Here is a 24,105-nt window from a genome sequence, read left to right on the forward strand (position 1 = left end):
TTGTTGTTTTTTTGCCTGTATTGGCAGTTGTCTTTTATTTTGTTATCATTACCAAAAGATCATCATCTGTGACCTTCAAGGGTATCTGATAGGAACACTATCTACTCCTGTAAACATGATTTAATTACTTGAATAACTTGTTCTTTGCTTAAAGTGGGTTTAATTCCAGACTGCAACATTTCCTGGAAGGAACAATATTTAATTGTCGTCTTTCTTGTTTTCTAAAGAAATGTGCTTCATTTAAATAAAATGAAACATGTCTATTTTGTTTGAGGATATAGTGCTGTTTTATTTGTTAGAAGCAAAAACCTTAAAATAAACAAACCCAATAATACATAAAGATCACTTAAGATCACAGCATTTGAACAGTTAAGTATAAAATAGGAAGAAAGCACCATCAATCGTATTTATATACTAATTTATCCAATAAATGACTAAATTATTCGTGCTGATGTCAGTGCTAAAACAGAAACAAACTTGCTGGCCCATACGTTGCTGTGTTCTGCAGTTTGCTCAAAATGTAATATGGCGTGTGCAATAGAACTCAGAAATTCACATGAAAGTTAGTTCTGACATTAACCATGAACATCAGGAGCTATAACAACTGAAAACAACGCTTTCCATCAGGGCAAATCAAGTAGTCATGCTCAAAATGTGTGCCTAGGATCAATGTTTATTTGAAATATGGTTAATAAAACGTAACATTGTTTTTCCACAAGTTTGATCCATCGAGAAAATGTGTTTTGTGTCATTTAAAAAAGTGTCAATACACACCTATTTTTAAACAGGGTGAATAATTATCTACTTGTTTGCTCATTTTTAAACGTGTTTAGCCATCGCCCCCTACTGGAGATGCATGAACGAGACAACCAGGGGCCAGGCATGGAGATCAATTTGTTTTTACTAACGGGCTGTCAGCCCGCGACTATTTCTATAGATGTGAAGTTTGAGATATTTTTTGAGCATGTGCAGGGGAGTTATTAAGCGTTTTGTCTTTTGAAACGCAAAGTTTGATGTCCAGCCCCTGTCATATTGCATTTTAAAACCCCCCCAACAAAAAAAAACACACACAAAAAAAAAAATCACAGTTGTTGTCCTAAGTCTTGAGATAGTACAGACCAAGTTTGAAGAAAAGGACAAGGGCGCAAAAGTATGACATTGGACATTAAAAAAAATCATAGATCGCTTCCTGTACATTTTAGCATACAGCCGCAAATGAGTTTTTTTTAATGTTTTTTGTAAACTTTTGTGAGCTTGCATCATAAACACAAATGAAAATAAAAGTGTTAAATGGACAAAGAGGATAACAAAAAAAAGTGGTCACAAAAAATGACAATATATAAATCAAACCATATACTTTTCATTTGGTAATTGGACCCCTTACCATGTCTAAATTGTAGCTAGATTTAGAGCGGTGTAGATCAAATTGGTTGTGGTGCAGATGACTCCGATCAGGTTGCAGAGGTTGGACAACCCGTGGTAGCGGCCAAACGTTCTTTTGTAGGTTCTATACTTGGGGTCTTGCTCTTTGAGTTTGGCATAACCTTCCTTTTCGGCGCCCAGTCCGACCTGGTTACCAAGACCATGCTCCGTCTCCACCTCCCTCATCAGGAACATAACCTCAGTGGCTGCCGGACCAAACCACTGAGCATTTAGACTCGCCATCACCAACGCCACAAAATACATAACCATCTGCAAAAGAACAGAATCCAAGACGACTGAATGAACATTTTTATTTTAATAACGTGTATCGTACGGTGACAAATTGCACATTTAATGGTTGGTGTAAAAAGCTCAGGTGATTCTATGGTGGAGAGAGAAAACATGACATGAGACATGACGTTAAACAAAAAACTACTACAAGTAAGTGTGTCCTGAGTGTGAGTTGCGTATCTGGACCTAGACCACAAGGTCAGTTTCAACCATTATCCAAACTGTTTTTAAAAGCTGTGTGGGCTTATGTGATGCTTTACCTGCACCGTTTCATGTGTGTCCAGCAGCTCCCTTGGATGATACACTGCATAAATAGCCAGACTGACAAAATGGCTTCCCAGCAGACAGTAGAAATAAACCGGGAAGAGTTTACTCTGCACTAGGCCGAAGGTGTGCCGAGTCACCTGCTGCACCAAAGCAAAACCTGCAGACACCGGAAGTAAAATTTTAGGAAAAGGCGAGTGCATTAAAACTCTCAAGTTCTCTGACTCCTCTTACCTGCAATGAAGGAAACCCAGACCTGCATGCCCCAGGAGAAGGAAAGCATCAGGAGGTGTAACACTTTGACCAAGTCTGAAGGATCCCCCTCGGTTGCCATGGTGACACTACGAGTTTCCAGCAGTCTACATATAGATCGAGATAGATAGTTCATTCATCTGCAAAGGATGAAAGCAACACAGCCAAGCAGCAGATGTGAAAAAATGTTGTTGTTTTTTTAAATAGCATCTATATATATACATGTATTTTTGTACAGAAATTGAGTCATATGAGAGGTTACATTGTCATTCGTTTTAAGTGAAGGGGTTCGTTCGTGTGAACACTTTCTAAAACTAATGATGTTCCAAACTGAGAACGTGCTTAAAAACTTAAGATACAGTGCGTATCTTGCAGGGTGCAAGCTTGTACTTAAAACAGATATGGGTACCATATAGTAAAAAAATAAAATAAAAGGTTAAGCAAAACACACGTTTTTGACCGCAAAAATGTATTCATTAGATGCCAAAGTAAACATTTCACAGAAAAGGAGTCAGCCTGCACATTGACACCTGTTCTAGCTTGGAATTAGTTGATAGTTAATCACTTCGTTTAAATTAAGAGTTACATGACCAGCACTATAAGTCATTGTATTTGTGTTTCGTAAGCACGGTGCGAATTCTAATGATGATTCTTATTATTTACAGCAACAAATAATCAGAAAATACCTTATTTTGCTGCGTGATCTGGAGTTCAGTCGTGTATTTCTTAATGTTATTAGTCCAAAGTGCAGCCAAACGACCACTGTCTTTACTTCCTCTGTACTCTATAACCCCGCCTCTTAGAGTGACGCCGACCAATAGTAGTCTTGGAAGATATTTGAATGACGCCCATCTGGACAGGTTTTGTTTTGAAATATTTTACATAGTTTGAAGAAATTAATTTAATTAACGAGACTTACACTCATTTGATGTGTATGGTCATTAGTCACAAAATCAATATTTATAATATATATGTATGAATATAGCATATTAGAATATATTTCAAATGAAAACATGTTATATAATCTGTTTCATTAGAATTTGCGAGATAGGATTTTGGATTTTCATATTTCTTCTTGGTCACGTGGTAGCATTTAATAGATGAATCGCGTGAAATTTAATTTGGCGACCTCCACTTTGTGTTTGAGACGTTTCTTGCACGATATTATTAAATTCACAATGGTCGGATTTTTTAGGGTCCGTGACGTCACCACTGTAGCCTGGCAAACCAGTTAGCAGTTGATAAAACAGATTCAAAGCAATTATTTGTGTAGTAGTGGCTTTCCCGAAATAATCATCTTACAACAATTGATACCAGACCCACGGAACAACATCGTTGAACGGCAAAAACATATTAGAAGGTACGTTTGTTTGTCATCGTATTTCAATTGGTAAACAATGTTGCTAATAGCTCTCGCATAACGGAGAGTTTACGAGTGTGTTAGTGGTTAATACATCTATGCATAATATTATGTATTTTACGTTTTACCAATCAAATTTCGAAGCATTTGCCTCAATTTTATTTTTAATTCTCATACATACAGAAGATGTAGATGTGCTTACGATCACGCACGATAGCACGTGAGGTTAACGTAACGTTATTGTATTGTCTTCCACATTCCGTATGAACCATTCAAAAACAATTGTCTCACTTCAGGTTACAGCCTTTAATTAAAATGTACTAAACAAAAGGACAATCCAAACCTCAAAAACACAATCATCATCGTAGTGATGCTTCCATTTGCAGATCGCTACGTTGAGGTTCAGGTAGGTCGCTAAATGAGGCAAATGGCAAAATGGTTATACCTTATTCGGGTTTCGGACTTTGAGTTTTAAGAGAAACAAATAACGTGGGAGGAATAATTTCTCATTTATCAAGGTAATATTATGTACAGATGTGATGTGACTACAATGGATGTACAGTACATTAAACACAGTGTTGTCGTCATAGTCTCGCGATGTTACTTGAGTTTTTCAGTCAGTTCAGAGCTGTATATAAGGATGGGCGATACCAGTGATTTTGAATGCGTTCCGATACCAAGTAATACTGGAGCAAATATCCGATACCGATCCGATATCGACAGCGGAACCGGATACAATCTTGCTCAGTCGCAACATTGTGCGTGTTTACACATGAGCCACTTTGCACTATTATCTGTAATTGCATGTTACTACTAACTACAACCAATCTTCAACCAGAATAACACACATTAATACCTTATTGACAATCTGAATAAATATTGAGGTTAATTATTTTTGTAAAGGCGGTGAATGTGAACTATCATAACTCATTTTTCGTTTGCTTTCTCAACCGTAGGACAACAAAAATGGGGCGCAGAAAATCCAAGCGAAAGCCTCCTCCCAAGAAAAAAATGACTGGCAACTTGGACACCCAGTTCACGTGCCCGTTTTGTAACCACGAGAAATCCTGCGATGTGAAAATGTGAGTTCAGCTCAAAATGGCCTGAAAACACAATGCAAAGCATGTGTTGACAAATACTATTTGTTTCCAGGGAGCGAACACGAAACACTGGCATTATTTCATGCAGTGTTTGCTTGGAGGAGTTCCAGACTCCTATAACCTGTATCCTTTTTCAAATGCTGTGTTTTCCAGAATTTCAGGTGAAAGTTATGTCAAGTTCTTTTGTATTCATGTCAAAGTAATGTACAGTAGGGCTGAGGAGTTAATCAAATTCAAATCGACATTGCAATGTAGTATTTGTAATTGTTTTGAGGCTCCCATGTTGCCACTCTTCAGAGAAGATACAAAGAAGAGAAAAACTTGGCCACCTTATATACCCTTGCTCATGGATGGCTTCGATGGTGTGCGTACGTCAAGGGTCAATGATCTTACAAACACATTTTATCATCCATCCACCTATCCACCTATCTATCTATCTATCTATCTATCTATCTATCTATCTATCTATCTATCTGTCTATCGTGTTTAGGTACGTTTAGTGCTTAAGAAGTGCTGTCCACGTTTACATACAATATTGATTTATGAAACATAAAACGGTGGAAGCGATCCATCCATCCATTATCTGTACCGCTTATCCTCACAAGGGTCGCGGGGCGTGCTGGAGCCTATCCCAGCTGTCTTTGGGCAGTAGGCGGGGGACACCCTGAACTGGTTGCCAGCCAATCGCAGGGCACACAGAGACAAACATCCGCACTCACAATCACACCTAGGGGCAATTTAGAGAGTCCAATCAACTTACCATGCATGTTTTTGGAATGTGGGAGGAAACCGGAGTACCCGGAGGAAACCCACGCAGGCACGGGGAGAACATGCAAACTCCACACAGGGAGGCCGGAGCCGGGATCGAACCCACGACCTCTGAACTGTGAGGCGGACGTGCTAACCAGTCGACCACCGTGCCGCCCCGGTGGAAGCGATAAACCTGCAAATTTGTTTGCATTATTATTATTGTACTCTGATTTATAATTGACTGATTTATGTTTACGCCACACTTCGGTAGAATTTTGTGAGGTTGTAGTAGTGAACAATTAAAACACTGCAAGTCAAAGTGTTTCATAAATTAACAACACTAAATGAAGTTGATACATACAGTAAACTGATTTTCATATGAATTCATTGTTCATTTGCCTTTATTTTTGCGTAAGCGAACCAATAAAACAAATAATACAGATTAGGGGTCACCTGATCCGATACTGTATTGATATCGGATATCTGCCAAAAAACAACAACAACAGTATCAGATTTTATCGGTCTACATCCAAAATCATTTATTGAACCCAAATGTTTGTAATAAATGTGTCATATTTTCTCATACCCACTGTTGCTGACAATTGTTCTTTGTTTGAATAGTATCACTTGATCAAGTCTCTTCATATTCGAAATTAAATAAATTTCATCATTTCTGATGAAATCATATCAGATTGGGTTGATACAAATATCGGACAGTACTCTACCCTGCAAAATCTGTATTGTATCAGAAGTGGAAAAAGTTGTTTCGGGACACCCCTAATACAGATGAATGTATTATGCTTGCTAAAAAAAAATACAGTACACGGGAATAGGACCTAGAAAAAATGATTGCATATTAAATCGCAATAATGAGGGGGAAAAAATACAATTGGATTTTGTTTTCGAAATTGTTCAGCCCTACTATACAGTGAGCTCTTCTTACTCACTTGATATATTGACTGAACCCTGCCTCAAATATTGAAGTAATGGACAGCCCTAAAGGTTTATAATTGCCTTGAGTAGCCAGAATATGGCGGCAAAGTAATATTTTGTCAAAATGAAACTCAACACACTTCAACATAGTTCCGTGGCACGAGGATGCCACAAGATTGTGTTGTAGCAATACTATTGTCTAAATGACATTCCTCAACACACAGCAACATAGTTCCTTGGTACCAAATCGCAAATGTCCACTGTTCACTGTAGTTGGAGAAAAGTGGACAAGATTATTTTGTTTTGCATAAACTGGAAGCTAAGTTTAGCTTGATAATAGGCCTATGACAGAAAGTAAACACACCTATTGACAAACAACCACACTGACACTACTCACTACCTATGATCAATTTAAAATATTCACTTAACCCAGTGCTTCTCAATTATTTTCTATTACGCCCCCCCAGCAAGAAGAAAACAATTCGCGTCCCCCACCCCACCACCCACTCTCCGCCGCAATAATATAATATAGATAATAGCATTTGTCTATAAAATAGTTATAGGTACACCTCTGCATAACATCGTATCCTTGTTAACATAAAGAAAAAAGAAAGATATAGTTTAACTTACAAGAATAACCTTATTAAGAACTTAGAATTTATATTTATTGTAGTACGGCGGAAAAAAACATGTTCCCCAGGGTCACACGCGCCCCCCCACGGGGTCCCGCCCCATTATTTGAGAAGCACTGACTTAACCCAAATGCTGTTTTTGAAATGTAGGAGGAAGTCAGAATACCAGAAAAAAACACGCAAGGGAAAAACATGTCAAGTTTACACAGAGGGTAGCTGTAGCTCAACTATACATCCGGCCAATCATATTCACTTGAGATTTATTGTTGTCTCCCTGGTATTTTATTTAATTTCCTTAAGTTTTTTTCAACAGATCTATCAGAACCAGTGGATGTTTACAGTGACTGGATAGATGCATGTGAAGCAGCCAATCAGTGATCATTTCTTCACCCCCCTCATCTGGTACAACTAGTTCTTGTTTTGCTAGCACCATAAAAGATATACATTGTTGACATAAATGCCACCTTGAATGCTGAATCATACGTCAACTTTGTCGCCATTTTGGAAGTGGAGCGTTTGCTGAGGATCATTCCCGGAGATGTAGCAAGTGTTTTACACTCAAAATCAGATCTCATGGGATTACCTTTCAAAGGTGAGACTAAACAATGACTTTAAATTGCATTTGGTCATTAATGTCAGAATTGGGTGAGACAAATTGTTCATGAGTTAGACAACTTTTGGGAGGAAATGATCATCCTCTTTCAATCAACTGCTCCCTGCCGTAGTGGCTGAAGATCTAAACCAGCACTCTTCAATTCTGTCCCTCGAAGGCCGGTTTTCTGGATGTTTTCCATCTCCAACTGCTGCAACACACCTGATGCAGATGATCAGGATCGTTATCCATCTTCTGCAGACGTTGCTGATTATCTGATGATTTGAATCAGTTGGATTACAGCAGGCGCAGATGGAGAACATCCAAGAAACCGGCCCTCGAGGAACAGGATTAAAGACCCCTGATCTAAACAACCAAACTGTCAAACTCTTGTTGAGGTTTAACACAATGGCTAATTGTCTTCTGGGTGGGTATGGACCGGGGTCTTACTCAGCTTGGTCGCAGACTAGCATCTCTCCAACAACCGGTTGCTATATTTTTATATTTGTGCACAGCGGCGGCTCGAGTTGGAGTAAACATTTGTAATCAACAAATAAAGTTACCGGTACATATCGTCGCTGTCCTGTGAAAAACACAAATCTAAAATTGGACATACGTGCTTTTCACAGGACGGTGACGATATGTTGTTTTTAATATCCTATCTGTTTCCCAAATGTATTAATTCATTTCTGACTGTGTAATGGAGGGCATTAGGTAGTTTTACTGGGCAGAGCTGCCACATCCAATATGGTGGACACACTTGACATCACACTAATGCATCAACCTGCTGAATCAGGCATCGATGTATGCAGTATATGTCTATGGTAACACAGTGTTTAATTTAACCTCATGAAGATTTAGAAGTACGTACTTAGTATTTGCTACCTGTGTGTATCAAACACAGCATTTCACATTCCTGTATGTTATTCCATGCAGCCTTTTGGTTTTTTTTTCGGGTTTGTGTTTGTAATCTCTTTGGACCAAATTAACATGTAACATTGTTTCCAGCACTGTTGTGATACCCTATTATGCTCTCCACTGGTGTTATTTGTTATTAGTATGTGATATTTTCTGCTGTTGATTTCAATCCAATCAATAATACACATTTTACTGTGTGATACCTGCCAATGTGTTGAGGTCAAGGGTGTACAAACAGGCAAGTGATAAGGGATGGGGAACAAAAAGAGATGTGGCATTGTCTGTTTACTGCAACTGTTCTACAAAGCAGACTGACTTTTTTTTTTAATACAGTAGAATCAGCCTTCCCATTTCTTTTATTGCATGTGTTTTAGGATCATAACAGTAAATCGGAATTTTAGTTTTCAAGTGTTTTTATTGCACAAATGTCATGTTTAGTGAAAGCCAGAATAGAAAAAGACATTTTAGAATTGTTGAAACACAGCCTACTCTTGAAAGGTTAAATTTTACCATAGATTCAGCAATTTTATATATTTTAGATTACACAGATCAATAATGCACTGTAAAAATGCTTATCTTCATTGCTGAAATTCATTTTATTCAATTAAAGGAATGTTAAAAGAGTTGACTGACAACTTTGTTCACATGCCTTTTGCCTTGTGTGACACTTTTAAAACACTAGATGGTGCTCTACTCCAAGCTGCAAGGCTACCAATTTTAGCAGAGTGACTGTAATTCTCATTATGAACCACACAGTGGAACTCCATATGAAATATGTACTCCAACGCTGGTGGACTTGTGTCCATAGATTGTGCACATATTCCTGCTTTCTTAAAATATGTAATCGGCAGCAGCTTGTGGCACTAATAGCAACATTACATTCAAGACATTTGGTGAGGTACAGCAATACGATATGGCATCTTAAAAAAAAAAAAAAAAAGAGAAATTAGCGTGCATTAACATGATTAATCTGTCTTCTGCACACAAGTAAAGGCGGGTAAGAAGTAATTGGCGCAGCAGCATCACGCTGGGACAAGTTCACAGGCAAAAGGAAGTTATATGAATTACAAGTAGGTGACTATATTCAAATTTTGAATGGTGTCCAAACTGTACTCTTGCTATATAATTTCTTGACCTTCTCTGTAGTTTTCAAATTTTGAATGGTGTCCAAACTGTACTCTTGCTATATAATTTCTTGACCTTCTCTGTAGTTTTCATTCTAGTTAATAGCCAAAGTTTGAGGTACCGTTCCACACAAACCACATCAACTGGAATAGCCTATACCAGACATCATGGGTAATTTGAAAAGTGGATGACTATCTTGGAGGTGCTCACAAAAAAAAATGTCCATATATTGCAAATTTATTAGTTCTGCATCGTCCACTTTTGACAGCCATGGCCAGAAGGAGGAGACTCCTCGGACCTTTGAAGTTTCAATGTGGACGAGGTTTGCCCTCCGAAACGTCAGTAGCACCAACATGGTAACTTGTCCATGACAAAAACTGCCAAATTCTGTCTTGCCTGGCTGTCTAATTATAGCATAGGAATATAATGTTCTTAAAAAGGATCTATAAATAGCACAGATAATTGAATACCAACCTCTAAGTGTCTGGGTCACTCTAGCAGTGATTAAATACGTTTAGGATGAAATACAGAAGTGGGCCACAATATGAAAGTGAGGACGTAAAGTAAACACTATTGTTATACTCATGGAAAGACAAACATTTCCCAAGAGTAAAAATGTTAAGAAAAAGACCGGGAATGGAGGCAACAATGACGTCAAATCGGTGTTTAAATAACAGTCTGGGGGAGGGGGTTGCTCATCACAAAGTCCTGGTTGCTTGTCTAAAGTTTAGCAAAGAAGAGGTGGGAGGGGCCTGGGGAGGTGTTTGAGGCTGCTTGTGGTTTTCTTAGTCAGAGTACTGGTTGTAGCCATCAAACTCGGCCTCACTCCCGTTGTTGTAGTAGGTCTCGGCGGGGTTGGCGCAGTATTTGTTGTCGTAGACCTGGCGGGGGAGACCGTAGGTGGTCATGCCCTGCTGGGAGGCCACTTTGTTGGTGCCCATCTGCAGTGAGATAGTGGTGGTGTCACAGTTCTCCAGCTCCAGCTTCTTGTCAAAAATGTGCCTCCTTGTTCCGGGTGCGGTCATACCAGACTGGAGAGAGAGGACATGCAAAAATCAATGACAAAGTCACCACCAATGCGTTATGCAATATGAATTCATTATAAAGTTATTTCTGAACTTATGTGAGTTAATATTGTTGGAATGTTGCTTAAAGTTATAACAAAGCCTGTCAGGCGGATAAACATCGTGTCTCCTCACCTGGTTGGCTCCTTTGTTAGTCCCCATCTGTAGACTGATGGTCGACTGGTCCACTGGGTTGTCCAAGCCCATCCTGGAGTCATAGAGATGGCGTCTTGTGCCGTAAGAAGTCATACCTTTTTGGCTGGCAAGCTTATTGGTGCCCATCTAGAGATGATGCAAAATTGGCAAAATTATGACTACCGACTTGAATATTATTTCACATAAATCCGTGTGATCCATTTTAGCTGTTCCTCTTTGTATCGATCATCTGCATCTAACATAAGTTTTATTTCAGAAGTCATCGAGCGCCTGTGCCTGTGCCCCTGTCAAAATGCTCATCTTGGTCACTTGATTCGGGGGGAAAAAAAAGCAAGCCCACAAAGTAGCAAACATGAGTAACAAAAATAAATGTGATTGGAGAGCTTCTTCAAAAAGTGGAACAAGCCAGATAATGAACCTACAACTTGCCGTATTTAAAAGACAATTCCGGCCGCGCTACTTAAGATACAGGTTGATTGCTAGTTCACTTGCACTGAATCCACTTTGCGCAATACATCGCAGCAGGCTTGCAATGAAGTCATCAAGACTGCTTCGGTACATGGAGCCCAAGCACCCGGCATTAAAAGACAAGTCTAAAGAGTTAAAAAAAAAAAGACATTCAGCATAACAGTGTGTTTCTATGCCAGTCCCTCAAAATGTCTTCACATGACGCAGGCCCATGATGCAAAAGAGGCTGGTGACCACTTCCCTTGGTAGGTCAGACCAAGTGTGCCGTGTGCTGCCCAAACATGGGATGCGGTGAGGATGCCGTTGCTGCTGACCTGCAAGCCGATGATGTTGCGTCCCTCCCTGAGCTTCTCCGGAGCAAAGCGCCGCTGCTGCTTCTCGGCATACTTGACCCCAATGTCATATTTGGAGTGGAACCCTTTGGACTTGGCCTGAGGACAAATGACAGTAATAAAAAGAAGTTTGAATTTATGCGTGTTCTACTTGATCATTGTATTAGTTCACTGTATTATGTGTTTTGTATTATTGTTAGTTACGCCATAGTCTCAATTTACTTTAGCTACGGGATACTACAGAAGCGTTGCATCATTATTAATAATCATCTTTAAGAGATGATTACAGGGCATTATCACAGGGCTTATATGATATAATGCAATCTAATATAGTGTAGTGCCAAAAACTTCAAGTAACACACTTCCGCAGTGGGTGAATTGAGGCGACTGGACTCTTCTCGTTAGTTGAAGATGTGTCATTTGTAATCCGACAGGCTTCAGTTCTAAATTTTTAGGTGTGGAGTCCCTCTATGTACGCCTCTATCGGGTGTGTACCCTGAAGATGGTCACAATAGAGGACAGTATTCTTCTTCTTCTTCTTCTTCTTCTTCCCTGGCATGGCTGGTCAATCTTCTTTATACTGTCCGTCCGTTCCAGGTGGCAGGGATCTTCTCTGCGCTGTCCTCAAGTGCTCGCTGAAGGATTTTCTCTAAACATAACATCCCAGTGCAGTGCAAACCCACCAAAACCCTCAGACAAAAGCTGGTAAACCCCAGAGACAAAATCCAGCGAAGCAAACTTGCTAATGTTGTTTATGCAGGGCAGCGTAGTGAGGAGTGCAATGACCTCTACATGAAGCGGTCACCTTTACTCATGGCGCAACATCGGCGAGCAGCTCTTTAGGTCCAGAGTCTGTCGTTTATTTGCATTTCAAAAAGAAGGGGCACCCCTTTGAGGACGGCAATATCCAAATTCTGGATAGGGAGGATCGCCGGTTTGAACGATGTATAAAAGAAAAGCCATTTCTAAAGGGAGGTGGACAGGTTTGAGGGATCTATTATTGTCCGATTATAACAATGCCCTGATACCCCTCCCCCAAAGATTGTCTCATTCCACAGGAAGTATGGTCCTAATGAGTTGTTTTGCCACCCGGCGGGTAAACTACCGGTTGGTATGCAGGGCGGTCGTTCACCAGCCACGCTAGGCAATAACAACAACGACAGCACCCCGCTGTGACCTCCCCATCAGAGGCATAAATAGGGAGACGCCACACCTGGAAATGTACAACTGAGAAAGTCTTTGGATTAAAAGTGAAACATTGAAGAAAAGTCCAAATGCCCCGATTCAACTTTTGCTGATTTACAATGACTGAGCTACACAGACAAGTAGCGGTCTAATGACTGATCTATGTTTGGAAGAATAAAACAGCAACAAGATGAAAAACAGCACAATATTTGCCCTCACCATTCCTGCCAGAGCGATGAGAGTGGACTGGACCTGAGTATGGTTGACATTCTCAAACAGGTCGTTGGCCTCAAAGATGTCGTGAGGTTTCAGGCCGTACTCTGTGATTGCACGGACAAAATTTCCAATGTTTTCCAACTGAGGAAGACAGAGCAGAGTAGAATTAGTTGGGAAATGGTGTGGCGGAGGTCGTCCATTCATCCATCTATTTTCTTGACCACTTGTCCTATTCAGAGCAGTGGGTTGATCGGAAAAAAAAAAATGTTTTCCAACTGAGGAAGACAGAGCAGAGTAGAATTAGTTGGGAAATGGTGTGGCGGAGGTCGTCCATTCATCCATCTATTTTCTTGACCACTTGTCCTATTCAGAGCAGTGGGTTGATCGGGGAAAAAAAAAAAAAAAAAAAAAAAAAAAAAAAAAATTAAATCGCTGGGCACATCTTGACAAACAAACACACCAATGGAAACTTTAGAATCTCCGATGAAACTAACGTGAGGAATTCAGAGTACCCAGAGAAAATTGACCGTGAGGCTATAGTGCTTACCACATGCTCCATTTTATGCCTATTTTATTCATTTATTTAAATCAACAATAAAAGTCCTAAAAGTGGTCCCACCAAACGGTGGTATGTGGGACAAAGGTAATAAAAGGTACGGTAAATAATTTTGAAACGAAACATGAAATAATATACAATGATCAAGTAAAATACTGTATGTCCGATGATTTTTTTCAATTAATCGTGTTTTGCATGGCATGCTCTGAAAATGCCAGCTTGATGAAACAAGGTTAACTTACCATCTAAAATGCTCTGGCCTGTGTTGATAATGTCAATTTACAAGGCTGACATGTTAGTTCCCATGCGATAGAAAAGAGACCACCACATCACAACACATTACCTGGTGCCAGTTTTGACTGGAGTTGTTGATCTTTTTCACGGAGCTCGGCTGGAGAACATTAATGAGTCTACAAAGGAACACAGAGACATGAAAAAGGCGTACACATTTCTGCAATTCAAATCACAGATGCAATAGCCCCGTTTGACAGTTTGAAAACGGGATCAAGCTCTCAAGCTCTACAGAGCTGATAAGGTTCCGTTTTGATTGACAATGTCAGAGGTCAACATTTAACAGCAAGTTTACAATTGTGGTTGCAGTTTGCATTGCTGTAGAACTTCTCCATAACTCTAACCTTGTACCCTAATTTTCTCTGTGTTACAGAGATTCTATTTTTTTTTCTATTGTATAGTAAAGGATAGGTAAAAATAATCCTTCTTTTTCAGACTAAACACCATTCAGTCATAAAACTCAATTACGTGTAATGGTTTTCATTTTCTCCTAACGTTTGCAATCAAATAAATTATGAGTTTGTTCTTTAAATATATGGCTGCTCCAAATAAATTGTGGCAGAGCATCGAGGGGTCTAAGAATACTGCATCCAAGTGGAAATAAAAGTCATAGGAAACAAAATGTTCCCCTAGATGTGGGATGTGTGTGGGAATAGAAAGCTCACTTACTCGCAGAGCAGGACTCCATCTTTCAGACTCTCCATGAAGTTTTCTCCCATCTTCTTGCTGGTAACATCCTGAATCCATAGCCTTAGCGCCTCCTCCATATGAGGGTCGTACTTGCCTGCCAACTGAGGACAGAGCAGAGGTTCAACGACATGATTAGGCAAAACAGAGCTTCACCTAAATCTCATTTCACCGATCACTGTATATCAAGCTCTTTGACATCCTTTAAATATGGAACCATTGTTCCCTTTATTATTAAAATAGACTTGTTTACAACAGTTTTGTGGTCCACAACAAAACAACTTGAAACTGAATGTACTGATTCAAATTAGGCCAAATATCCCTCATTTGATCTGCATCTGCTTTTGTTTTTCTGTGATTGCCTTTAATTGAGATGACTGCAATGTTTATTTTAATGTGGTTTTAAAATCCTTTTAAATCGACAGTAATTCAATGTTACGGCATTATGTCACAAAAACAATTGACAACCAACAAACTCATTTTTTGTCTGTATGATGATCAAACAGGAGAACTATTTGAAGAAAAAAAAAATATTGAATTCCAAATGTCTTTTTGGGTGTCCATGGAATTACAGTGGTGGTATAAAGGAACTGCCTGGAATATAACATACAGGCTACAGTTACACAATAAACAAAGACAAAACTTCAAATGTCAATGTAGATGCAGACAAGACAATAATCCATCCATCATTTTCTTTGAAATACCACAAAATGGTGACCTGACAGGACAGAAGAAAAGCATGAAAAGGAAAAGGTGTGTAGAGCCCCGTCTACTTTTGTCCCCTTTTCCTGACTGTGTCATAGATAAATCCTGACGGTCTGAGATCATTAGCCAACACAAGCAACATTTCCAAGATGGAGGGATGGGGATTGTGTAGCTTCCACTAGATCACACCAAACTTGGGAGAAACAGCTTTCCCAGACACTCCAGCAGCCTCCCCCCTCCCTCTGACTAACCTACTCTCCCTTGTCGACTGGCCAAGCTCATATTTCTCACCCCCTCTCTCTCAGTCTGGCTTTTTGAGAGTATTCCCTTTTACAGTGAATGGCATTCAGCCTGATAAAGACAAGCCAACACGGAAAGGTCCCGCTTCTAGCCGAGGCTTCATTTGTATTGTTTTTGGAGTTGGAACTGATTCTATTTGAGAGCACAGCAAATGAGTTGAATCAATATCCATGAAACAGAAAGAATAGAAATACCACATCGCATGACTGATCAGTCAGAAACTACAAACGGGTCTTATGTATTCAAATTGAGAATACTGCAGATATTAGGACTGGGTATTGCCCAACAATCTCATGATACAATGTGTATCATGAGACGATACATGTGTTCAAGGCGAAACATATCCTGATATTTTACATGACTTAACATATATTTTTATGAAAACAGTCATATGTATATCCCAATGATTTTTTTATTATGCTGAATGGCAAAAAAAAATGTCTTCTTCTACTGTTAGCTGCGTTTCCGCTTTACAGCAGCGCCGTGCCTGATTGAAATGTGTGCCAACTGCACAGCAAGGATTAGCTTTCAGAGATGTGCCGGGAAACTTTAGGAATGAATGTGCAATAACGATTCTGATGCTTCTGCATCGATACATGTATTGTAAAGGGGCCCAAATGATAATATCCCGGATCGATTTTTTGGGCACACCGCTAGTAGATATACTACCAACTCAAAGTTGTTGTTTTTTCCCCACAATAATTTAAAGGGAGTCTTGACTGGGCTGAACATTGGCACTTATATAATAGGTCTTTATGTAAAAATGATTTCAGCACTAAAATCCCCCTCCGAAAAATTCAGTTGTGATTTAATGTGTTTTTATGACTACTTTTGCCACATCTCAATGACACCCATTTTATGGGCGGGGACTGCTTATTGGACATCACAGCCTGATTATGTCGCTTCAAGTGTGTTAATTTCAGATATGCAGCTGTGTGACAAGCCCGGGAGGTTGGCTTTGTGAAATTTCAAAGTTGGTAATTGAAAAATCCAGCATGTTAGCGTGACTCTAGCGAGGATATTCAGTACAGAAAATGGATGAATGGATGGACGGACGGACTTTGAAAAATTTGGCGCACCGCAACTCCGGCAAGTGGGCCGACTCTTCAGCCGAGTGTGGCCGCTTATGGCCTTCTCAGACTACACAATTTTTTTTTTTGTTCACGACGGTCGTGCTGTCAGACTACTAGATAATATCGTTCTGTGTCTTGTGAGACGCCACCCTACAAGTCCATCACCGATCAGACCCAATGGTTGCGTGCTTCCGTCGAGATTCTGTCCATCGCCGCAGGTCCATCGCAGAAGCGGGACAAGCAGCTGTCAGTCATGTCAATGGAGGCGGACAAGCAGCTGTGTAGTCATGTTGACGGAGGCGTTATGTGCATGTGCGTTGTTCATAAATTCAGAAAAGGCAAAAAAAGAAGAAGAGACTATGGACCCATTCCTGGATGGTGGGGAGTGGGCATCACGGACAGTCTATTCTCCAAAAAGAACTTGAGGTAACAAATTTATTTAACAACACCACGATTGTTTATTTGTGCGCGCCACACCCAGTTGCTCGTCATAAGTAGGAGGGCACTGTCTTCCTATTGGTCAATGCCGAAGAACCAATCGAAGGATGACGTAGGAAATGTCACACTATGCGGCAAGAAGTACAACATTTTTGACATGCCAGACTTTCGTGGTGGTGGTCGTGAATCGTCCCAGACGCCAAACGACCAATCGTTGAGTATGACACACTAAACAAGCTACGATGCGTCAAGACAGCACACAATCGGCTACGAGACACTACGTTTCTCTGCGACACGATTCTGGCTCAAAATCGGGCTATATTTGTGTAGTCTGACGTCGGCAATAGGATGCCTCATTTTCGGATAGGCGTTGGCGGGCATACCCCCCCGGATGTGGACTTAGTAAAGAAATAAGTCAAGCTCACCCTTATAAATTGATATTTAATATATAATGACCTATGTACAATTCATATTATGAAAAGCCTCTCTGTAGAAACCGTATTGTGTTCATCTATTGGGGGCAAATCTGGCATGAGAGAAACTCCATGTAAAATGCTAATTTCCTTATTCTCTTATAAGTGAGCCATGGAGAAGATAATCATAATTATATTTTCAGAGATTGAAGTGGCAATAAGTAGAGCTGTCCACATAAATATTGGTGCCGATTGATCGCTGTTTTTGGAGATTATGTAAAATGATTTCGAAGTGGACAAATTGTGTCCGGTTCCCCCGCTGACTCCAGACATGGGAAGAGGGAGGTGGTGTGGTTATATTGCTGAGTAGAAAGGGGAGTTTTGAGAGTAGTTATTTATGAAGTTCTCCCCCAAAAAAGGATAAAATTGAAAATGCAAGCCAATATCATTTTCCTGATCAAAAATACAGAGGGTTTTTTTGGGGGGTGAAAAATGGGCCTTCCCGGCCGGATGATCCTTTTAATAAGAATTCGTGAAAAAGTAAATCACTACAGCATTAGAAAGAGAGCTCTGCAGTAAATACCGGTAACTAAAAATCCACACACTCAAAAACTTTTATACTGCAGATGCACAAGATGGCAGGGAAGCACTTTTTACTATTACACAAGGCTATGACCTGGCTAAATGAAGCTCCTGCCCTCACTTAAAACAGTTCCTTGCCACAAGATAGCATCGAAGCAATATTAGACAAGGCTTTGGCCTGATGACAAAATGAGCGAATAGGAGTTTTTCAGCAAATAACTGAGTAAAAGTTCCCTTTCTGTGAAGTTGTGAATGCAGAACACCAAATACTGTATGTGGGGGTTCACTGTGTACCTACATTTGATTTAATCCACAATGACATCATTGTCCCCACACAAACTTCACATGCATACACCTATAACAACGTATTTCCGAAAATTCGCAGGTCCCCTTGCAACATACCCCCAAAATATAGTGGTCATACTGGTTAAATATTTGGCCAAAAACATGCTATATTGTTTAGTTACTGTGTTAGCTGCCGTGAACGAGTTTGGACATACAGTAAAACAGGCCAAGAATAAAACAGTTTACGAGATACCATCAAACCTTGAGTACGGTACAGACATGGTCCCTTTGCCAGATTGGACCAATCCGGATCATTTCTGAAACCTTTCTAACCATAATCAGTATTTATTTGTACCTAGGGGTTCAATTGCCAGCAAACATGACAAAAAGTTGGAGGACAAAAACGGGCACCCTTTTTTCTGACACTACTTTTCAGTTTCTTCCATCTGGTGCACAACACTACAGAAAACAGAAAGAAGAAGAGAAAGAAAAGGAAGACATTCGGGCACATAAATTAGGGTGAGCCAAAACATGGCAGAGGGTAGCCAAGTGATTTATTTTTGTTTACTTACAAAGACGACCAAGGCAAAACTTACGGAACCATTTTTAAATTCTGCAGATGGAAAACATTTTAATAGTTAATCTAGGCAGAAAATGCAGAATGGACTTTGTGAAGGCGGCAACATTAACAACAACTTATCTCCAAAATCACTCTCCCCATTGTTGAAAATGGCAGGGTGTCTTTTATGGATGAAAATGTAATTTTATTGTTCCACTTTACAATTTGTCACATGCCAAAAGTTCATAGAGTTTGTTTTCATATTTGATGTATTCAAAATTGAATTGAATTTTAGTGCATGAATCTCTATTTTTGTTCCGTTTATTTTTCTGTGACAATAATAATAACCGTGGTAGTTTTTGTCAGAATAATCGTGATGCGAAATGTTCAGTTTCATCTCTGTCCTTAACTTCCATGACACGCACACAAAAACATTCCATGAGGGCGGTAGACAAATGGTTAGCTTGTCCGCCTCACAGTTTTGAGGTTCAGAGTTTGAAGCTTGGCTTCGGCCTTCCTGTGTGTAATTGGCATGTTCTCTCTCACTATAGTGTCGGTTTTCTCCAGGTACTCCAGCTTCCTCAGAGATTCCAAAAACATGCATGTTAGGTTAGTTGAAAACTCTAAATTGTCTATAGGCGTGAATGTGAGTGTCAATGGTTGTCAATCTAAGCTCATTCAACTCAATTTGCCACCATGTTGCGGTATCTTGGTGCCAAGGACTTATGTTAGAGTAAATTGAGGCGTTTCACTTAGGCAAAAGTAGTTTGTTGCCACCACGTTGAGACAATTATAACATATTTTGGAGGCGTGGGTTTTTGGTTTCACGGTAGGGCTCTGTATTTGGTAAAAAAGATGGTAGCCCTTCATTGAATTCAAATGTATTTTTTAGGAAAAATCCAAAAGCTAACAAGAACCGTGAATCCAGATGAAATGAGGGTGATGAGACAAAGCGACTTTGTATCACCTGATTTCACTTTAATCATCAGTGTGCCTTTTTTTTCCCCCCACTTTTTTTTGTGTAGATATTGTTTCACGAGAAGAAATGTATTAAGATAAACATAATTTGCACAATAGCTGAAGTCAAATAGTTTGATCGTTAGAATTCATCAATTCTATTTCCATAAATAATTATCATAACAATCTATTCCAAATGTAAACAAGTCAAATAGAACTCAGGATCGTAGGTGCACAAATTCCGAGGGTCCATCGGATTTCTTTTATCGTTCCGTGTGTAAGCCGCTGGCACTACTTTTTCTGGACGAGACAAGCTGGTGTCCCGCTGTGTTCTGTCAGGACAGTGTTTTGTCATTTTTGACTTCCATGTAAACTGTTTAGGCCAAACACACTTTCTCAAGTTCCGAGCGAGGGCCCCGGTCACTCCTTAAAAGGCCATTTGTTTATGACTAATGTACCTGTCAGCCTCCCCGCTGCATGTGTGCTCCTCCCTGACATCACCGTGCTGGAACGTACCATCCGACTGTCAGAGGAGGCCTCCGTCAACACAACAAAAAACTCTGACATGGCAGCAAAGTATCTACGATGCTGTAACTGAATACCAACAAAGAACAACAACGCGGGCCTTCTGATGTACACATCTTCATATTGTATGAGGATAATGATGACGGGATTGCTGTTGGCATAACTACAGTCTGACCTGCACACTGAAGATGAGCTGCTCTGATTCAACACAACATACAATAGCCAACTGAGAGGGAAAACAAAGCATACTGCTGGATCATCAAATCTTGCTTATTCGAAGTTGATGACAGTAAATGATTGGAATATTCTTGGCAATTTACACAAATGTGTTGCTTGCAGGTTTGGTGCTGCTTAAAGACTGCTAATGCTCATTCAACGTCTTAAACCAACACAATATTTAACAATTTGAGTGTTTATTTTTCTAATTCCGTCCATAGAGGAGGTAATGTTTTCATACCTGCTTGTGTTTTAGTAAAATTACGAAAAACAAAAGGTATTGATATTTTAACATTTTCCTTAGCAGATAGAAAATAATTATGACAAAAGATCATGGGCACGAGTTTCAAAGGATTCAAATCCTGGCTAGATTCCAAGTGAATTGTTATCTATTTGTTTGAACTGGTATCACACAAAGTGGCAAAAGACTGTTGCAGTTTTTAACGTCTTTTACATTTTTAGAATTATTCATATTCCATACCACATCTTGAAGAACTCCTTTGTGCCATTCTAAACAATCCCGGTAATTTCTTGCATAATCTAGAGTGTTTCGACAAAGTAATTTAACCCCATTTAGATAACCCTGTATTGAGAAAGTGTAAGAATAATTTGGGATGGGGAATGTCTATTCTATTATCTATCATGCAGGCAGATCCATTCTTGGCGAATACCTTTCTGGTCCATGTTTGTGTTATTAAATGCATTTGTGTTGAGTTGGGTGGTTTTATGACTTTCGTTAGTATCCTCAGGAAGAACCACATTTCTAATTTTACTTAAATTTGGCAAACTGTCGTATAAAGACAGACGTCGTTTAAATTGACACAAATTACACAGCCAGGTATAAGGTATACTTTCATCACAATCATGGTTCTCACTAAGGAGAGTATGCAATCAAAAGGCGGGAGTGTCCCAAAAGAACTGTGACCTAAAACCTGCAAATACTTACCGTGTGCCTGGAAATATGTTAGTAATATATAGTCTGAAGTTTTGACAATTTCTTGCTCAACGGCGTGAGCGAATCTAGCCCAACTTTTGACAGCTACTGTACTCAGCACCACAACACAGTCGCCGTTTGGGTCGCAGACGAAACGCAGCATCATCATTGGGCCACTCATCTTCCTTGACGAAATGTTCCCAAACATTCGGTGTGTCCCAATGCACTTTCAAGTACAGTATACCCGATTTTGATAATGGTAAGAAAACCTCATCTTACCTTACTCTTGACCTCGGCAGAAAGTCCGAACGCTGGTCCACTCCTGAAATGTTGTGACATGGTGCTTGCTTGCTGAGTCTATTTACAATGAGAGCAGGGGAGAGCTTTAAAAATGGACGCACAGGTCAGAGCTCTGAGTCCAGGACAAAGGAAGCAGGCGGGAAAGTCCCCAACTAATCCGCAAGTATCTTATTTTATTCGGAGCCGTTTCGTTTGGACCTGGTTCTGAAGCGTGCAAGCAACTTTTCCGACACTTTTCAGAATGTGTTTTAAACGCTTCCCAACTGCGTCGCCTTTGATTGGCCGAGGTCCTGGTCCAATCACGACGCAGCTTCCTCATCGAAGCCAATGATGTCATCGCTTTGGTATTAGATCCAATCAGTCACTTTTTCCACCTCTAGGCCGCTCAGGGATGCTTTGCACTGATGTACACTTTAGTCAAGTTATGTCACTCTTACGTGATTTAAAATATTAAAAATACATTATATATATATATATATATATATATATATATATATATATATATATATATATATATATATATATATATATATATATATATATATATTTCAAATCAACAGTTGTCAGTTTATGGTTTAAGGACTGGTCAACTGTAGCCTATTAACTAGATACAATTTTATTCCATCGATAGTGAACCATTTCTAAACGCTTACAAATATGTAGTTTTGTATTTGAATCAACACATATAAAAAGTATAAATATATAAAGAAATAAACTGCGGAAAAATGGTTCACACATCCGCCTCACAGTTCTGAGATTGAGAGTCTTGAAGAACGGCCTGCGGGCATTAGTGTAAAATATGTGGTGCTTGTATTTGGCTATTTTCAAAAAAAGAAGAACAAAGTAACTAACAATAATGCCTTAAAGTAGAAATTAACCCAAACATATTTTTTCCAGAATATGTTTTATGCAGGCCCACTAGTTGAAATACAGCATTCTGATTAATATTGTGTTCGTGGAATCTAAATTAAGCTGCGAAATGAACCCACTTTTAGCCATCTCAGGGGCGACCATTTTGTCACTTCTGTCAACTGAAGATGACATTGAAGTTCCTCAGGGCTCAGATAACGACCAATCACGGCTCATTTTTTTTCTGAAGAGCAGTGAGTCACTATTTCTGTTCAAATATCATCCGGAGGGGGGATCCTAGTGAAAGTTTAGTTGGACTCGCCTACGGACACCCATTTAAAATCAGAGGTGGACCGGCCTATAGACGGGTACTATTTTTTTCCCCCTGGAAAAAAAAGTGAATGACGGACAATCAAAGGGTACCCACGATGCAGATGGATGACATAACGGATGCTCAATTTTTAGTAAAATGCCTAGCTCTGTATATGTGAATGAATCAATTATCACTGGTCCAGATATGATGCGCGGCCATGGGAGAAGGTTCCAGACTGATAACCAGAACAGACAGATGATGAATGGTGCTAGCCTTCCTCTGCTTCAAACTTAAAGAAAAAGTTAAACATTGGTCCTATCAGAACAGAGTCTTCTTTCTCACAGTCTTGGAGTCCTGGAGGTGTTTTATGCCTGTCACTTAAGAGTCTCTTGTGGGTCCACCCACCATGAAGCCCAGATTAGGAGAGGGCTGCCATCCTGGGATTCCCTCTAGAACTTTCTCTCTCTCTCTGTACATGCAAGACCATCCATTTGTTGGTCACCATTCTCTCTGAGGCTCTTCTGACCCCGATTGCTCCTTTGTCCATATGATCAACAGGAAAGTGTTTTAGTTGTTCCACAGTTCTGGCAGTAAAATAAAAAAAAAGATAGCTAACACTATGATCTTGAGAAAATGAAGCATATATTTTTTGCAGGTTTTTTTGTCTTAGATCTATGGCTTCCCTCCAACTCATGGCTTGCTTTTTCGCTCTGATCATCTTAATCAGATGGCCAATCCACTGACTTTAAACAGGTGGACTTCAATCAAGCAATTATGATCAAGATAAATGAAAGGATCAAATTTAAAGTTTCTTGTGTGAATACTCACATAATTTAATAATCGTTGGAATATTACAGGATGGAAATACTTTATAAAATTTGACAAATTTTATGAATAGCTTGATTTTAACAACTACAACATCTTCCTCTTTATCATATAAAATACTAGTTTAATCAAACCGTATTTCTTCCATCTTTGAAACAACAACAACAACAAAAAACTCACCACATGACATGACCACGATTACGAATAAATCAGTTTTAATATGGTGACTACCGGTAC

General features: G+C 39.6%; 3 protein-coding genes across 5 annotated transcripts; 1 reads left to right on the forward strand and 2 right to left on the reverse strand.

The window, feature by feature from the left end:
* Positions 1-655: 655 nt before the first annotated feature.
* On the reverse strand, positions 656-4,124 carry tmem205 (transmembrane protein 205). 3 transcript variants are annotated; one of them, XM_086055671.1, is made up of 4 exons: positions 3,933-4,124; positions 2,212-2,336; positions 1,974-2,137; positions 656-1,692 (listed from the first exon to the last, which is right to left on the reverse strand). In XM_086055671.1, the coding sequence occupies exons 1-4, from the start codon at positions 3,950-3,952 to the stop codon at positions 1,390-1,392; spliced, it is 612 nt and encodes a 203-aa protein (XP_085911797.1). In that variant the 5' UTR covers positions 3,953-4,124; the 3' UTR covers positions 656-1,389. The 3 variants fall into 3 exon arrangements, with proteins under 3 accessions (XP_085911797.1, XP_085911798.1, XP_085911796.1); XM_086055672.1 differs by lacking the exon at positions 3,933-4,124 and adding an exon at positions 2,916-3,076; XM_086055670.1 differs by lacking the exon at positions 3,933-4,124 and adding an exon at positions 2,916-3,042 and having other exon boundaries at positions 2,212-2,369.
* elof1 (elongation factor 1) lies at positions 3,252-9,138 on the forward strand. Its single transcript, XM_086055673.1, has 4 exons — positions 3,252-3,589; positions 4,546-4,671; positions 4,742-4,812; positions 7,318-9,138. The coding sequence occupies exons 2-4, from the start codon at positions 4,556-4,558 to the stop codon at positions 7,380-7,382; spliced, it is 252 nt and encodes an 83-aa protein (XP_085911799.1). The 5' UTR covers positions 3,252-3,589; positions 4,546-4,555; the 3' UTR covers positions 7,383-9,138.
* Positions 8,910-22,137, reverse strand: cnn1b (calponin 1, basic, smooth muscle, b). The gene is made up of 7 exons (XM_086055669.1): positions 21,861-22,137; positions 14,577-14,698; positions 13,960-14,026; positions 13,064-13,201; positions 11,642-11,758; positions 10,839-10,985; positions 8,910-10,670 (listed from the first exon to the last, which is right to left on the reverse strand). The coding sequence occupies exons 1-7, from the start codon at positions 21,918-21,920 to the stop codon at positions 10,425-10,427; spliced, it is 897 nt and encodes a 298-aa protein (XP_085911795.1). The 5' UTR covers positions 21,921-22,137; the 3' UTR covers positions 8,910-10,424.
* Between the last annotated feature and the right edge of the window lie 1,968 nt (positions 22,138-24,105).

The sequence above is a fragment of the Filicampus tigris genome, chromosome 16 (genome assembly GCF_054856515.1).
Source record: "Filicampus tigris isolate MCC_2025a chromosome 16, RoL_Ftig_1.0, whole genome shotgun sequence".
Classification (NCBI taxonomy): domain Eukaryota; kingdom Metazoa; phylum Chordata; class Actinopteri; order Syngnathiformes; family Syngnathidae; genus Filicampus; species Filicampus tigris.

Excerpts from the sequence above, each read along its gene's own strand:
- cnn1b (XM_086055669.1), bottom strand. The coding sequence starts at position 21,920 with ATGTCACAACATTTCAGGAGTGGACCAGCGTTCGGACTTTCTGCCGAG. Across the intron at positions 14,699-21,860 it reads CTGCCGAGGTCAAGAGTAAG|TTGGCAGGCAAGTACGACCC; the intron begins GTAAGATGAGGT and ends CTCTGTCCTCAG. Across the intron at positions 13,202-13,959 it reads CCAGTCAAAACTGGCACCAG|TTGGAAAACATTGGAAATTT; the intron begins GTAATGTGTTGT and ends TGTCTTCCTCAG.
- tmem205 (XM_086055670.1), bottom strand. The coding sequence starts at position 2,365 with ATGAACTATCTATCTCGATCTATATGTAGACTGCTGGAAACTCGTAGT. Across the intron at positions 2,138-2,211 it reads CTGGGTTTCCTTCATTGCAG|GTTTTGCTTTGGTGCAGCAG; the intron begins GTAAGAGGAGTC and ends CGGTGTCTGCAG. Across the intron at positions 1,693-1,973 it reads ACACACATGAAACGGTGCAG|ATGGTTATGTATTTTGTGGC; the intron begins GTAAAGCATCAC and ends GTTCTTTTGCAG.
- elof1 (XM_086055673.1), top strand. The coding sequence starts at position 4,556 with ATGGGGCGCAGAAAATCCAAGCGAAAGCCTCCTCCCAAGAAAAAAATG. Across the intron at positions 4,672-4,741 it reads AAATCCTGCGATGTGAAAAT|GGAGCGAACACGAAACACTG; the intron begins GTGAGTTCAGCT and ends ATTTGTTTCCAG. Across the intron at positions 4,813-7,317 it reads GTTCCAGACTCCTATAACCT|ATCTATCAGAACCAGTGGAT; the intron begins GTATCCTTTTTC and ends TTTTTTCAACAG.